The sequence below is a fragment of the Delphinapterus leucas genome, chromosome 1 (genome assembly GCF_059928025.1).
Source record: "Delphinapterus leucas isolate spDelLeu-1000000601 "Yukka" chromosome 1, BTC_Dleu_Yukka2, whole genome shotgun sequence".
NCBI lineage: Eukaryota > Metazoa > Chordata > Mammalia > Artiodactyla > Monodontidae > Delphinapterus > Delphinapterus leucas.
Window position 1 is genome coordinate 110,323,864 of NC_143129.1, and position 17,521 is coordinate 110,341,384.

General features: G+C 32.4%; 1 protein-coding gene across 2 annotated transcripts in view; it reads left to right on the top strand.

The window, feature by feature from the left end:
* HFM1 (helicase for meiosis 1) overlaps positions 1–17,521 on the top strand; it is a 126,860-nt gene that overhangs the window by 31,670 nt on the left and 77,669 nt on the right. For both annotated transcript variants that reach the window (XM_089919815.1, XM_089919822.1), the window contains exons 11-19: positions 1,999–2,199; positions 2,298–2,386; positions 6,627–6,670; positions 6,778–6,879; positions 7,263–7,408; positions 8,345–8,439; positions 9,068–9,201; positions 10,001–10,048; positions 14,476–14,556. In XM_089919815.1, coding sequence (XP_089775941.1) covers positions 1,999–2,199; positions 2,298–2,386; positions 6,627–6,670; positions 6,778–6,879; positions 7,263–7,408; positions 8,345–8,439; positions 9,068–9,201; positions 10,001–10,048; positions 14,476–14,556 — 940 coding nt within the window. The remainder of the gene's footprint in view (positions 1–1,998; positions 2,200–2,297; positions 2,387–6,626; positions 6,671–6,777; positions 6,880–7,262; positions 7,409–8,344; positions 8,440–9,067; positions 9,202–10,000; positions 10,049–14,475; positions 14,557–17,521) is intronic.

The window sequence follows — 17,521 nt, forward strand, 5'->3', positions numbered from 1 at the left end:
GGTGCAAGTCTATTGTTTAATAGTATCTAAAAGTCATACTTTCATGGGTTTTAGACACTTCATAATACGAGGTGTTATGTTACCCCCAATTCTATGTGCCTGGAATTGTGGTAAGCACTAATGATAGATGCAAAAGTGAAAACATATAGACCCTGCTCTTGAAGAGGATCTCATGGTTAATAGGGTACATGAACATGTAAAGAAATAATTGTACAGTATTATACTTTCTATAACAAACACATGTCCTAATTTTCTTCTTCAGTTTTTTGGCAAACTTGAAAAGTAGTACGATTTCACTCTGCTTTCTTACTGCTATTTACTTCTCAGCCTACTGTAATATGACTTTTCCCCCAGCTAATTCTTAGAAATTGTTTCCACAAAAGCTGTTGTACAGTATTCTCTAATCCAATGTAAAATTTTGCCTTTATCTTTAGTTTAGCACAGTTAATCCTTTTTGTTCTTAAAATGACTACTTGTTTTGTTTATATTCAAGAATAATAGAGAAAATTTTAAAGTATGTGTAAATTAAAAAAAACCCAGCATTTGTCCTTCTAGATGTATTGATGGAATCATAATATACATACACTTTTATGACTTGCATGTTAGCTACAAATGTTTCCATGTTATTAACTATTCTTTAATACAATTTTTTGTGGTTTTATTGTAATTTATTTAATACCTTAATGGTCGAAGATTGTTTCCATTTTTTGCTATTGTAAATAGTCTTGAAATTATATCTAAGAAAACATCACAATTATTTCCTTAGGATGGTCTGCTAAAGTAGAATAACTGAGTCAAAGGGTATATAAAACTCTAAGAATACAGTGCTTTCAATAAATGTTATATTCATTTATACCTCTACCATCAGCCATTTCTCTGTATTCTAATGCTGGATAGTATAATAATGAAATTATTATTGTTATTATTACTTTTAAATAGTTCTCAAATTTGTTATTTGAAATGGTACCTTATTTTAAAATTTTGTACTGCATTGATTACTACTGAAGTAAATATTAATATATTTGTCAACTATTTTAAGTTCTTTTTTTGCAACCTGCAAGGTCATAGACTTAACTCTTTTTTCACATTGGGATACTAAACTTTTCTTATTTATTTGTAAGCAGTTACAAAATATCAATACTCTGTAATTCTTGAAACTCTCTTCCCCTTTGTGATAATCACTACTTCTGTGAATGCTATCTCTCTGTCTCTTTCTACAAGTCCTCTACCTCAGTTTTCCCCTGAGTTAAGGCCTTCAACCTTTGCCTTCTGCTCTGCTCAAACTGTAAATTCTTGTTCTCATCCCTACCCATGAGAGCCTTGAAAATGTTTTAATATTTCCTTCCTGTGCCATTAAAAACTCATTAATTTATCTTCCTGTCAAAGAAACAATCAGTTTCATAGCAGGGCACAGAAGCCTGATTACTAACCAGGCTATGTGAAGTTAAGGATGGCTCTCCACAGCTCCAGAAATTAACTAAGGACTCTAGCATTGAGTCTGAAATGTGCTTTTGGCACTGCCATCTCTCAGTGTTTATTTGTTCTTTGTTTAAAAAAGTTGTCAGCCTTTGCCAGTCTAAGCCAATCATTACTTTGCTACTCTTCAGCTAATATTTAGGATAACACAAAAGAAGTGTCAGCCATATCTGGGCATCATTCTGAAAAATAGCAAAGAAGTTACAGTGCTAGTGAGAAATTTGACTTCTCTGTTGAAATTAATTTTAATTTTACTTTAGACTCTTAGGAGGAAAATGAAACAAAATAATAATAATTAATTGGAAGTTTACCATGTTAAAAGTGGGTATAATCTTGAACCACTGTTATTGGAAATATTTACCAATATATCAATAGAACAGTGTCACTAGAATATGTAATGTTGAAAAAGACTACTTGACTAAATATTTTAAAACTTGACTTTAAAGTGAACTATAATTGGGCTTTTTAGCCATAAAACTTTACTAGAAAAAAATTTAATGTGTATGTTTCTGTCATTTAAAGATTGCAGAATGGCTTTCAGATGGTGAAAGATCTGCTGTATGTCTGAAAATGGATGAGGGACATAGACCAGTGAAACTTGAGAAAGTGGTCCTTGGATTTCCCTGCAGTAATAACCAAACCGAATTTAAGTTTGATTTAACCCTCAACTACAAAGTTGCCAGTGTTATACAAACGTACTCTGATCAGAAACCCACGCTTGTGGTATGGTTTGTTGGTTGCTTATTTTTTAGTGTAATGTTCAGTTTTTAATATGATTAATACAAAAATTATTCATTCAAAAATTATTCATTCATTTTTAGTTTTGTGCAACAAGGAAAGGTGTGCAACAGGCTGCTTCTGTTCTTGTGAAAGATGCGAAATTTATTATGACTGTGGAACAGAAACAGAGGTATATTTTAAATTTTTTTCTTGGAGGTAGAAAGACTTTTAAGGATAACCTAGATGAGATGAGAAAACTGGGTTGACCTTTTCAAGTTACTTGACCTCTCTAAGCCTTAGTTTCCTCATCTGTAAAATAAGGATAAAAGTAAGTTGGATGATTAAGACAATGAATCTTGATGCAACTGTGATCCTGTCTTCTTTATTTCATAGCCAGATTTGAAAGATTATTCATATTGCTGTCTTCAATTTTTTACTCACTTTCAATCCAGTATCTGTTGTAATCCTTTACTAAAGCTGATCTTGTTAATTGATCTCTCAGGAGCTTCTAACACATTTGACCACTCCCACCTAATTTAAAAATTCCAGACTCTGTGTTTCCATGATCATTTCTACCATGTTTTTTGCTACTTTGCTTTCTACTCATTCTCAGTCCCTTTTCACTTATAATACCTGATTCTTAAATGTTAACATTCTAGGGGTTCTATCCAAGGTTCATTCTTTCTAATGCCACACTCCTAGGTATTTGAGTCTCATTATCACATGGTTCAAAGAATATATGTGTACACATATTTATATATGTCTGTGAATTTACAAATTTACAGCTCCAACACAGACCTCCATTCTGAGCTCCAGGTCTACCATCCACCTGCCTGACATCTCCGATTGTATATCTGTGGGCATGTCAAACTCAGTATGTCCAAAAGAGAACCTTGGTTCTTTCTCTCAAATCAGTTCCTCCTCCAGTGTTCCCCATCCTGATTATTTATCATCTCCCTAGTTGCTCATGCAGAAACCTATCATTGACATCTCCTTCACCTTCTTCCCCATAGGCAATCAATTACCAAGTCCTGTCTATTCTTACTTGTAAATATATCTCAAATATATCATTTTATCTTCATCAGCACTGCCACCTTCCGCATTCAAGTAATTATTAATCTCTTGCCTTTTATCTGATGACCACAAACACACTCTTATCCCACTTTAATCTGTTATATTCATAGCAGAGTGATTGTTTAAAATTACAAATCTAAACATGTCATTTTTCTGCCTAAAACACTTTAATAGTTTCTTGTTGTCATTAGGCTAAAATCCTAAATACTTAATATCGCCTGCAATACCCTGTATAATGTGTTCTGTGAATACACCAAACTGTTATCCTACACAGAGCTTTCCTGAATCATATTTTCTTTGCCCAGAATTGTTTTTTACCTCTTATTCATCCTTCAAGTCTCACCTTTAATATCAGTTTCTTAAGAAGTTTTCCATGATTCTTAGTGTCCCTTTATTTGCTTTTACAGGCACCCTATATTTTTATTTCATAAAACTTACTGTAATTATAATAAATATGCTTTTGTTTAATTGTTATTTAATATCTGTTCTATTCCTTAGATTGTAAACGTCTTGAGGAAAGAAGGACTCATGGTCATCTTATTTACCCCTCAATCTTAGCAAGACTCAGCAGAGTGCCAGCACATGCTTACTACTAATATTAGCTTATTATTAATAACAGTTTTTGGAAATAAATAAATAAGTTTAGTGGTAGACCTCAAACCAAAGTTGGATTAGATCATTACATGTGGATATGAGCAGATACTGATTTTTCTGACTAATTTTCTACGGTGGGGGATGTACTTTTCTTCGCTTTGGATCAGATCAGCTTTCCAATTACAGTCTACCCTGTGGCTACACCTCTGGTTACTTTTCAACCAAAGATGTGTACCAAACCTAGAGGATACCACTTTAGCTTTCTGACATTTGACTTTCTATCCACTAAAAGGGTGGATCTCTAGTCATTTAGTGCATTAAAGAATTACATATGCAGCCACCTATCCATGCTGTATATACTATTTTCATAATTTTACTTCTGCTTTAAGGATTTAACTTGATCTCCTTAGTTACTGCCATAAGATAAAAACTCTCTATGGTGCAGCTTTTGTTACAAACATCAGCAAAGCATGATTAAACAATAAGATACAGTAGAGAGCCAGAGAAAGAGAAACCAAAATAGAGCTTATAGCCAAAAAAGTGCATGAGGTCTAAGAGGTAGACAGAAAGGGAAAATGTGAAATTAATGCTATCAAGATAACAATAACATAGATTTCTTTCTACCTACCTCTTTGTTTTATACTATAGAGAATATTTATCATATATCACGGTCAGTCTGTTACTCAGGCACAATAAACAGTTGAATAGATTCTCATTTGTATGTTTGGCTTTTACTTCATTCCCTGAGAAAAGCGTAAGTTGAAAAGGAGTGGAATGCCATTTTGAGTTACTATAGACTAGGGAAAGAGACTGCTGCTTATGTCAATTCCCCTTTAACCAGTCAGATTCTAGCAGCTCCCACAAGATTTCTTTTTGCCCATAAACCCCAGATTCTGTTACTAAGGTTTCTAAACTTGTCTAACATGCCCAACTTCTTGTGTACTCTGGTCTCTTTAGCTTTTTTAAAAATAATTTTTCTGTTGTATCATGCATTTAACTTAAAAAATATTTCTATATTTTAAAAAATTTAAGTTAACTTCAGGAAGTTAATTGATAGTATTCTCATAGTGAAAATGTTTCCTGAGCCTTTGGGGGTATTTTTCTCTCTTTTTTTTTTTTTTGGTGATTTTATTTATAATTATTTATTTCCCTATTTTCCCCAGTTTTTTTGAGATATAATTGACATATAGCACTGTATAAGTTTAGGGTGTACAGAATAAAGATTTGAGTTACATATAGCATGAAATGATTACCATAATAAGTTTAGTGCATATTCATCATCCATACATATAGATACAAAATTAAAGAAATAGAAATGTTTTTCGCTTGTGATGAGAACTGTTAGGATTTACTCTTTTAACAACTTTTATATGTAACATGCAGCAGTGTTAATTATATTTATCATGTTGTACATTATATCCCTAGTACCTATTTATCTTATAACTGGAAGTTTGTGCCTTTTGACTCCTTCATCCAGTTGCCCCTCCCCACCCCCCCAACCCCTCGCCTCTGGTAACCACAAATCTGATCTCTTTTTCCATGAATTTGTTCATTTTTGAAGTATAATTGACCTTCAACACTGTGTTAGTTCCTATTACACAACACAGTGATTTAGTATTTCCATACATTTCAAAATGATCACCGTGATAAGTCTAGTTACAATCTGTCACTATGCAAGATATTATATAATTATTGACCATATTCCCACACTCTACATTTTGTACCCATGACTCATTTATTTCATAAATGGAAGTTTGTTCCTTTTAATCTCCCTCACCCATTTCTTTCCTCCACCCACCTCTCTCCCCTCTGGCAACCACCTGTTTGTTTTCTGTATCTATGACTCTGTTTTTATTTTATGTTTGTTCATTTGTTTTGTTTTTTAGATTCCACACGAGTGAAATCATGTGGTGTTTGTCTTTCTCTGTCTGACTTAGTTCACTTACTTGTCTTTCTCTGTCTGACTTATTTCACTTAGCATAATACCCTGTAGGTTCATCCAGTTGTCACAAATGGCAAGATTTCATTCTTTTTTATGGCTGAGTAATATTTTACACACACACACACACACACACACACACACACACAAGTACCACATCTTCTTTATCCATTCATCTATTGTTAGACACTTAGGTTGCTTCAATATCATGGCTATTGTAAATAATGCTGCAATGAACATAGGGGTATATATGTTTTTTTGAATTGGTGGTTTTGTTTTTGTTGGATAAATACCTCAGAGTGAAATTGCTAGATCATATGGTAGTTCTATTTTAAAATTTTTGTGGAATCTCCATATTGTTTTCCATAGTGGCTGCATTAATTTACATTCCCACCAATAGTGCATGAGGATTCCCTTTTCTCCACATCCTCACCAACACTTATTTGTTGTCTTTTTGATAATAGCCATTCTGACAGGTGTGAAGGTATATCTCATTGTGGTTTTGATTTCCATTTCCCTGATGATTAGTGATGTTGAGCACTTTTTCTTGTTCTGCTGTCCATTTGGATGTCATCTTTGAAAAAAATGTCTATTCAGGCCCTCTGCCCTTTTTAAAATTGGATTATTTAGGTTTTTTTTTTCTTAGTTATAAAATTAGGGACTTCTCAGTATGAAAGTTAGATATTCTCTGCTTCTTAAAGATGGTTTTCAAAAAATGATGTTGTGAAAATATTTTGATATCTGTAATCTTCAAAATAACTAATACACTAAGAGTTTTGATGTTAATGGGAATAACTCAATAATTTTGTGTTTTTTAAAATAGGTTACATAAGTGTGCATATTCCATAAGAGATTCAAAACTGAGAGGTAGGTTTAGAGATAATTTTTGAATAGTATTTTCAGCTATAAATAAAAAGAGCCAATTACTGATGAAATATCAACAGTACATAACAGATGATATATTTCTTTTATAGATATCTTAATACATGGTGTTGCTTATCATCATGCTGGTATGGAGCTGTCAGATAGAAAAGTAGTTGAAGGAGCTTTTACTGTTGGAGATCTACCAGTTCTTTGTAAGTAAAACATATTCTTGTGAATATTATAAGATCTTTTGGAAAAAGAAAAAGCTCAGGTATTCTGACTTATTTCTGCTTTTCTTCCAAGAATCTAAAATTATATAACTATCCATACATATACGTGCTATAGTAAACTCTCTGGCAATTTTAGTTCTTTATCATCTTACTGAACATAGTGCAATTTGAAAAGTAAGAATTAGTAGCTTTTTGGTTTTAAGATATATTATTTTACGTTGTAATGTTTTCTTTTTGCTTTTTATTCTAAATTTCCTATATATGAGTTTTATTACATTTATAAGAATATATCTTTTATAAGAAAATGTTTACTTGAAGCAATAAAGTTATATGACTTAAAAGTAATATTCCATAATTTGATGCAGTTACTACCAGTACCTTAGCCATGGGAGTAAATTTGCCTGCTCACCTAGTAGTTATAAAATCTACAATGCATTATGCTGGAGGAATGTTTGAAGAGTACAGTGAAACAGACATTCTACAGATGATTGGTAGAGCTGGTCGACCTCAAGTAAGTGACAGTGTTTCACTTTTTGTAATTTATTTTAAAGGCAAGATAAAAAGCAAAAAAAGGATATAATTGTGTATTTTTTGTTAAACAAAAGATTAACATTTCACATCTAGATTAGGTTTAAGCATAAATGTAACTAAGAAAATGTACTTTAATGGAGGAGTAGAAGTAAAACAAGTCTCACCAAAGGAGACATACTCCCTTCATTCCCTCTAAGCTCCCATTGGTTGATGAATGGTTGGGTTGATAAATGGTTGGGTTTATTAATGTGTATGCTGTTAAAGGGTTTTTTTGGTTTTGAGTATTTTTGTTTTTGTTTGTTTTTTATTCTGAATAGGGATGCTATTGGCATTTTGGATGGGACAGCTTTTCATTGTGTAGGACTGTCATACATTGCAGAACATGTACCATCCCTGGATCCTAGCACAGAATGCCAATAGTGGTCCCAAGATATTGCGACAATTAAAAATCAGCCCATACGCATTATAAAACATGGCCTAATCTGACAAATTCTTGAATAAAGAAGTCATTCATATAGGTACTAAGGGAAAATTTAGGAAGAATATCTTTTCAAAGAATATCAAAATATTGTGTCATACAAATTTATAATTATTATAGGATAAATTAGATTATAAATAAATTGCCCCGAATCTTACAGCTTTTAACCAGTTACCTAAGTTTGTTTTGATTTTACTACTGCCAAAATTATGTTACATTGAAACCAAAGTGGTACTTTTACATCTATACTCTTGGAAGGTTTTTAAGTCAAATTTTCAGTTAATATTCAAATTCAGAAGCATTTTTAAAGCCTTTTTGACCTGTTGTTTAAGACAGGGAACTGTTTAATATAAAATGAAAATCTTGAGTTATTGAAGAAGACTGGTATCAACATGTGCTTTTCTTTACTACATTTCTGTTTTCTTTTTTTCCTTCCAGTTTGACACTACAGCTACTGCAGTTATTATGACTCGGTTAAGTACAAAAGAGAAGTATATTCAGATGCTAGCTTGTAGTGACACTGTAGAAAGCAGGTAATATGGAAAATATTCCCAAAAGATGTTAATACGTTAATGTTAATATAGGCTGTATTTTTCCTTTTAATATATTAGGGGATTTTCTAAGGCCATTTTCTTGAAACTTTTCAATAATCTAATTAGAAAGTGTGTACTTTTAAGAAATTTAATAGTTAAAAAAGAGACAGGGTAATATCTTTGTTCAGCAATGCTTCTTAGCATGCAGTTGCATGTATCCCTGTTATAAAAGGCCAGATTAGTAATGGGAGGAATGTAATTTTCACATCTTTTTACATCTTTAAAATTTGCATAATAGTAGGAGACAGGCAACCTGAGACCTTTTAGTAAAGTGGTTGATTATAATACTTTTGGGGAAAATAGGATGTAATCCACTCCCCACCCTTTTTTAAAGCAATAATGTCTTCTAGATCCATGGAGTAGAGAGAAATCTATAATGTTTTTAAAAGTTAAACTGACATTTTAAGGTTTTGTCATATTTTTGAAAATTAAGTTAACTTTCATGAATTATTAAAGTAACAATATTATTCAATTATATTATTGAATTATTCAAATATTATTCTAAACAAGCAACAGTTGTATGGCACTGAAATATATATTACTAATGAAAAAGTTTTTTTTCCATTAGTTTGCACAGACATCTTATTGAGCATTTAAATGCGGAGATAGTATTGCATACCATCACAGATGTGAATATTGCTTTGGAATGGATACGATCAACCTTGCTTTATATCAGAGCCTTGAAAAATCCATCTCATTATGGTTTGTTACTTTGATTTTGAAGAGTAGTAATTTTATCAAGCCAATTGGACCTACTTTATACTAATAGGTCACAGAATAGATTATAGAAACTAATAGTTAGCAGAAGTAAAAACAATTATAACAAATACAGTTAGAGCAAGAGTAGAGAAACGTGAGAAATATTTATCTGTTTTACTTCTAGTCTTTTAATAAGGCTTGAAATCAACACCATTAAAAATAGATCTTTTAGAAAAAAATTATCTCAAAAATTTTTTAAATGCCTAAAATTATTTAAAATAAGTTAAAGTCAAAAAGAAATTTTGAATTTTGTCTGAACTGGTGTTCAAATCAAAGTATATAGTAATACTGTTGCTGCTGGAATTTTCTTCTTGCTTCTAAAGCTAGCACACATATGGTTATGTTGCTTCTAGAGGGTTCTTTCATGTGGTACAGGTTATAAAATAAAAATGCTTGGGATTGCAGAATATCAGATTAAAACCTGACGTGTTATAATACCATTCTAATACACATAGGTTCAAAACTTTCAGACCTCTAAGGAAAAAAAATACATGTAGTATTCCTGGTCACTGTTATACAATAAAAATAACAAGAGATAGCCAATTGATATTGAAAGGATTTCACAACAGTGTTTATTTTCTATAGATGTTTAAGCCTTGTTTTAACTTTAAGCTACTTTTTTCTTCTATTTAAGATTGAGTTAGATTACTCTTTTCTAGTTAACTGGGGTATAAAGTGAGCTTATAAAGATGAATTCATCTCATTGTATTTTATTTTTAATAAATTGTCATAACTTATATAGGTTTTGCATCTGGATTGAGCAAAGATGGAATTGAATCAAAATTACAAGGTTAGATGCATTTCCTTCTAAAAAATTATATTCTGTACATTTTAATGAAAAAGTTTAGTTTTTATGAAAGTAAGAATGCTCCGGGAAAGTATTTTTTAAAATAACCTTGTTTGCAGAAAAGAAAATATGGATTTCTTTTTCACAGGTAAATAAAGCTTGGCACATGTACTTTTTTTCTGTATTAATCTATTTATTAATTCTATCAGAATATCTTCCTTTGTATAACATGTTAACTTGGTTTGTTTTTACTTTTAAAATGATCCTGGTCTTTGGAAATGTTGCCTATAGATACTCAACTCTTTATGTTCCTTTTCTAGTTTACTTTTAACTGAAAATATAAGCCAAGCTTGATTATGGGCTTCTTATCTTAATCTGTGCTAATGAAGTATTCCTATCAAACCCAGTTTTAGTTTTCAGTTAATCACTCAGTATTTCATTACCTATCTTTTAAAATATCAAAAGATTGTTAAGCATTTATTAGGAGTAGAAATTGCTGCCTCTTCATTGTATTGAGACTGTCTTCCAGGAAAAGAAAACATGTTAGATCCCAAAAAATATTTAGCCAATTTTAATTTATTCTCTACTTGGATATACACATATGGCAAATAAAAATGCAGAGATAAGGATGAAGCAGTAAAATTGTCTTTCTTAAAGAATAAATATATTGTTAAAACACGCTGATTAGGGGCTTCCCTGGTGGCGCAGTGGTTGAGAATCCGCCTGCCGATGCAGGGGACACGGGTTCGTGCCCCGGTCCGCGAAGATCCCACATGCCACGGAGCGGCTGGGCCCGTGAGCCATGGCCGCTGAGCCTGCACGTCCAGAGCCTGTGCTCCGCAACGGGAGAGGCCACAACAGTGAGAGGCCCGCGTACCGCAAAAAAACATGCTGATTAGCAATAGCTTATGTTCATGATGCAGCTGTTGAGAAACAGATCTATAATATAGTTGTATTATTCTTTATGTATTGACCAAATTTGTAATGGAGTTTTAAAAGCATATATTTTTTATCATAATGATCAAATACACAAAATGAGACAGACCAAGAAATACCTTGCTATATTCTGGTAACTGTAAAGATTTAACTTTTCTTAAATGTTCTTAACAGTTCATATTTGTCTTATTTTCAGTTATTATAGGTGGCTAAGTTTTGCCTATAAAGAATAGCCAAATTTATTATATAACTGGATAGAATGTTTTGGTTTGCTTGGAGGTCTGCCTTAAATTTCTTAGGAAGGGTCTTTAGCATACAATATGCTGTTTCCTAAATTTTGTTATACTTTCTTACTCAGTATCCTCCAGTAGCTCTCCCATCACTCTTAGAATAAAATGCAAACTTTCACCAGAACCCACAAAGTCCTATTTGGCATCCCCATGCCTATTTCTCTAACTTCATCTCTTGTCACTTTCTCCTCATTTATTCCACTCTGTCCAAATTGGCTATCTTGCTGTTCCTTAACCACATCAAGCTTGTTCACACTTCAGGTCCTTGCACTCTCTTTATTCTTGAAACACTTCTTGCATATTTTACGTGGCCTGAACCTTCATTTCATTCAGGTCTTTGTTTACATATCAACTCCTCAGAGAGACCTTCCTGGACTACCTTATTTAAACCCACATTTACAGAGACAAAGGAAAAGCAATTTCCATATTGTTACTGCTGTTTTCCTGCTCTTGGAAAAGGTGATGTGTTTATGTTGAAAATTAGGATGACTACATCCTTACTTTAATCAGAAATTATAAGCTGTGTATCTGAAATACACGTAAGCTTAATTAAATAAAAGCTTAAAAAACTCTGTTATTCTTTAGTTCCTTTCTCAGCTTTATTTTCCTTCATAATACCTTTCTTTTTTTTTAATTTTTATTTTATATTGGAGTATAGTTGAGTAACAATGTTGTGTTAGTTTCAGGTGTACAGCACAGTGGTTCAGTTATACATATACATGTATCTATTCTTTTTCAAATTCTTTTCCCATTTAGGTTATTACAGAATATTGAGCAAAGTTCCTTGTGCTATACAGCAGGTCCTTGTTGGTTATCTGTTTTAAATATAGTGGTGTGTACATGTCAATCCCAATCTCTCCCTCCCTCATAATACTTATCAATACCTGAAATTATTTATTTGTTATTGATTGCTTTCTTCAGTAAAATATAAGTTTATAGAAGAAGAACCTTGCCTTGTTCACTACTATAAACTTTAAGCTTAGAATAGTGCTCAGCATATAGTAAGCATTCTTGTTTGATTAACTTACTGAATATTAATTTTTTTGAAGTTGAAACTTGAGAGCATTGTTTTTTTTTTATTTAAGTGTAGTCGATTTACAATGTCATGTTAGTTTCAGGTGTACAGTATAGTGATTCAGTTTTATATATATGTATATTTTTCTTCAGATTCTTTTCCCTTATACATTATTACAAAATATTGAGTATAGTTTCCTGTGCTTATAGAGCAGGTCCTTGTTGGTTATCTATTTTATATATAGTAGTGTGTACATGTTAATCTCAACCTCCTAATTTATCCCTCCCCCTCTTTCCCCTTTGGTAACCATAAGTTTGTTTCCTATGTCTGTGAGTCTCTTCCTGTTTTGTAAATAAGTTCATTTGTATTATTTATTTTTTTTAGATTCTACATATAAGTGATATCATGTGATATTTGTCTTTCTCTGTCTTGCTTACTTCACTTAGTATGATAATCTCTGGGTCCATCCATCCATCCATGTTGCCACAAATGGCATTATTTCATTCTTTTCTATGCCTGAGTAATATTCTATTATGTGTGTGTATATATATATATATATATACATATATATATATCACATCTTCTTTATCCATTCATCTGTTGATGGACATTTAGGTTGCTTCCATGTCTTGATTATTGTAAATAGTGCTGCAATGAACATTGGGGTGCATGTATCTTTTCAAATTATAGTTTTCTCTGGATATATGCCCAGGAGTGGGATTGCAGGATCATATGGTAACTCTTTTTTTAGTTTTTTAAGGAACCTCCATACTGTTCTCCCTAGTGGCTGTACCAATTTACATTCCCACCAACAGTGTAGGAGGGTTCCTTTTTCTCCACACCCTCTCCAGCATTTATTATGTGTAGACTTTTGTTGATGGCCACTGATTGTTAACTTAATAGTGGGTAATTAAGAAAATTAGCAAAGACTTCAAAAGCCTTACTTAACCAAACACTTAAAACTATCAAGCTGCCTTAGCAATGTTGCTTAAACTAAAGTATTTTTCAAAGAACCCTGCTTTCTAAGGGCTATATTTTTGTGAGTGGCTATTCTATATAACATTGAATAGGTTGTGGTATTCCCATTCTCTGCTGTTAACTGCCTCCAATCTCCTGGGCTTTTTTTTTTTTTTTAACGTCTTTATTGGAGTATAATTGCTTTACAATGGTGTGTTAGTTTCTGCTTTCTAACAAAGTGAATCAGTTATACATATACATATGTTCCCACATCTCTTCCCTCTTGCATCTCCCTCCCTCCCACCCTCCCTATCCTACCCCTCTAGGTGGTCACAAAGCACCAAGCTGATCTCCCTGTGCTATGCGGCTGCTTCCCACTAGCTATCTGTTTTACGTTTGGTAGTGTATATATGTCCATGCCACTCTCTCACTTTGTCACAGCTTACCCTTCCCCCTCCCCATATCCTCAAGTCCATTCTCTAGTAGGTCTGTGTCTTTATAGCAGGGAACAGAGAGAACACTGAATGCAACAGGTTACTACAATTGCTCTGATCCCCATCAATCAGTGAGAGTGAACTTGCATTGTTTCCTATTCAGAGGTTCCTTCCAGGTGCAATAGTGTCATATTCAGAGATGCTGAAGTAAATACTAGAAACATCAGCTAAAATAGTCATAATGGTTACCTTAAGAGAGTGTGGCAAACTAGGAGGAGGGGAAAGACTGGTGTTTTTTGAACAATCTCTGTAGAACTATTTGACTCTTTATACTTTGTGTGTATATATCTTAAAGCTTTTTTAAAAAGAAAAACTACTGCCGTATTGGAAGTCAAATGGCAAAACAGTTATTTAGACCTGGAGCAAGTCACTTAGCTTCTCTATTCTTTAATTTCCTAACTTGTATATGAAATAATATTAATACCTGCCATGTTGTGTTTTGAGGATTAAATGAGATAGTACAAATATATCATTTTAAAAGCTCCAAGTTGTAAATGTTATCACTTGAGTGTTATTTTTATTATTTGTATTATTTTTACTGTTAGAAAATTTTTTCAGCATATTAGTCAGCTCTTTTGTTTAAATGAGTTTTTTTTTTTAACCACTTAAATAGGGACTACAGTTCTTCCCAGAACAATTACACTGAAATACACCTTCAGGATATTTTATAATAAATTCTATTTTGTGTTGATTCTTTATTTTACTAAAGTAAAAAATATGTTTTCTATAATTGAACAGAATTATGTTTGAAGAATCTGAATGATTTATCATCTCTGGACCTGATAAAGATGGATGAAGATGTTAATTTCAAACCAACTGGTAATTTTTCCATCATTGTTAGTAAATTTAACAATTGCTTACTTAAGTCTAAATTAAAATATTTTTTCTACTAAAATTTAGATGATGGTAAAATTGTGGTTTCAGTTCTCAGTAGGGTATCATCATTATTAGCATGATCAATTTATACGAGTTTTATTTCTGAAATTATAGATCTTCTTTTTGACAGGCACAGAATTTGTGTTCGCTAACTCCGGTGACTTTTAGCAGAGGATTAAAATGCTCAAATCTTTGGGTTGCTTCAGTCCTGTCATAACTCTTGTAGCTATCCTTTTACCAATTCTTAATTATTCAAACATTGCTTATATGGATGGTTACTTAGGCTCCTTTTCTCTCTCTCTCTCTCTTTTTGATTCTATATAGGGTATAACAGAAGCAAGAAAGAATGTTTTGTAGTTTTTACCACTCATGATTAGAAGTTTCTTAGGGGAAAATATTGACTTCATTATAACAAATTAAACTTTTTAAGAAGATATACTTTACTAAATAAAAATTGGGAAGTATAGGAAAGTTTAAAAAAATTAGACTATCTGTTAACATTTTATGTATCCTTCCATTTTTAAATGCATTTTTACATACTTGCAACTGTACTATAGAAATGTATGATTTTGTATTATGTTTTTATTTGTATTTATTTGTATAAGGTTTTTAAAAACAATTTACCTCCCTAACTCTCAGCCCTAGATTTATAACATTTGTTTCCTCTCCCATGGTTCTCATTCTGATAAACCTAATTTGTTTGTGAGAATTACCTTCTTTGTATTCTAGGATGTCTCACTAAAGGGGGCATGAAAATCACTAATATAACTTCTTCATCTATTCTTCAGATACTTTAATTCTCAAGAATCTTATTCCCACTATAATTCTTTCCCTGTGGAACTTCTTGAATCCACTGACAACATCCCTTCTGCCTTTAAACATACCTAATAAATGATATGTGTAATATTTGTCTTCTTTCTCAATCATCAGTGAATACTACCTGATTAATTTTCTTCTTTTTAACATTCTTTTGATTCTCTTTCTGCTTCTTTAATCAATTTCTCTTTGCTGACCTTTTTTGCTTTACTATGGGCTTCTTAAATGTGTAGATGTTGGACCTTTATTCCCAGTTTATGATAATTTCTTTGAAAACATAATTTACCTTCACAGCTTAAGCTATGGTCATTATGTAAATGAATTGTAGTTTTGATCCTGGTCTCTCACCTTTGCTATGACATTTGAACGTTAGTTTTCTATTGGAAATCTTTTCTTACATATATGACGTGAAACTTGACACCCAGAGCATATAACAGTTAATTTGACCTGGAGTACTATACAGTGGAATGAACATAAAATTTGCGTTCCAAATGCCTGGATTTCAGTCCCAGTTCTGCCACTATGCTTGCTGTGACCTTATGCTCACTGAGCCTTAGTTTATTTATCTGTAAAACAAGAATATATTACACATCCTACTTACCTTACTGGGTTGTTGTGATGATGAAATGGGATAATGAACATTTACAGCAAAAAAATTCCTCTGAAAACATGAGTCGTTGCTCTTTTTTGTCCAAGGTTAGGAAAATGTATCTCTACTTGCCTCTTATTCTCAATAGCATAACCGGTTTGTTAAGCCTATTAAAAAATGTTTGATGTCTTTGGTTTCTCTTTCATTCCTCACTCATTCCATGTCCAGGCAGGAATGTCCAAAAGGACAATCCAGTCTTGGAGCTGAAAATATTCCTTATCACGTAGCAGGGTAATGTTTCCTAAAGTGCGGTTGGGTTAACTACTCCTCTCAAAGTCAACTGAGGGTGCTGTTATGTTAAAAATGAAATTAATGAACCCTACTCCAGACCTACAAACCTCACCTTCTAGGAGTAAAACCTAGTAATTTAGATTTTAAGCTTGTTCCCTGGATGCTTCTTTTGCACATTAAAATTGAGAACTGCCTTGGGATTGATGTTTCAATAAATGGTATAGTGAAAATCTATTTAGATCTTCATGTCATACACCAATTTATCTTAGTGAGTGTTCTGGGGTGGGGGGTGAGAGACTCCAAATTAAAATAGAGAATGCAGTTTTACTCTAAACTGTCTTCTCTAGGAGATTCATGGGGTTCAGTAGCATACTAAATGTGCTAAGAAGAAAGGTAGTAAAAAAGAGATGAAATTGATTAACCTAAGATTTTTACATTCTTATTTGTCCACAGAAATCTTTTAAATGGAAATCCATTAATATTGCAAAGAGCACTAATGTTCTATCAGTGTTCAGTCTATCAATTTAAATGTTAATATCATCCAAAACACCTTTACAGACATACCCAAAATAATATTTGACCAAATATCTGGGCACCCTATGGCCCAGTTAAGTTGACACATAAAATTAACCATCACAGCAGCTTAACATAAAATATACATTCTAGCTGAATGTAGCTGAGTTTTCAGAGGAATACAGTATTGTACATGATGCTGTTTTACCTGTTCCTCCTCTGGACCCAGTTTGGTCATGTACTCTGCTTTGAAAGCACATACTATGCAATGCCCAATCATTGGACGTTTTGTCCTCTGTATTTATTAACTCAGCAGCCTCAACTCTTGTTACACCCTACACCATCAAGCTACTTAAAGCACACACACATAAAGTGTTACATGTATGTATATATAACTTTATGAGGAATTTAACATGTCTTTTTAACTGTGCCAGTATTTTTATTAGGATCATTTAGGTTAGTGCTCTTGTTATAAGGTTGTATGAATTTTTTAGTTGTTTGCCTCAATACTTTTTCCCATAAGCCTTGTTATTTTTAGTATGTAGTTTATAGAATACAAGATTTTATAGGAATGCATATACTATATATTTACAGGAAATAAAGGTTTATGTAAATGTATAGGAATACTATATATTTATTTAAGGCTAAGAATTTTTATTAGCTGTGATTTGTAATAGCTTCATTATCAATCAGTTTGTT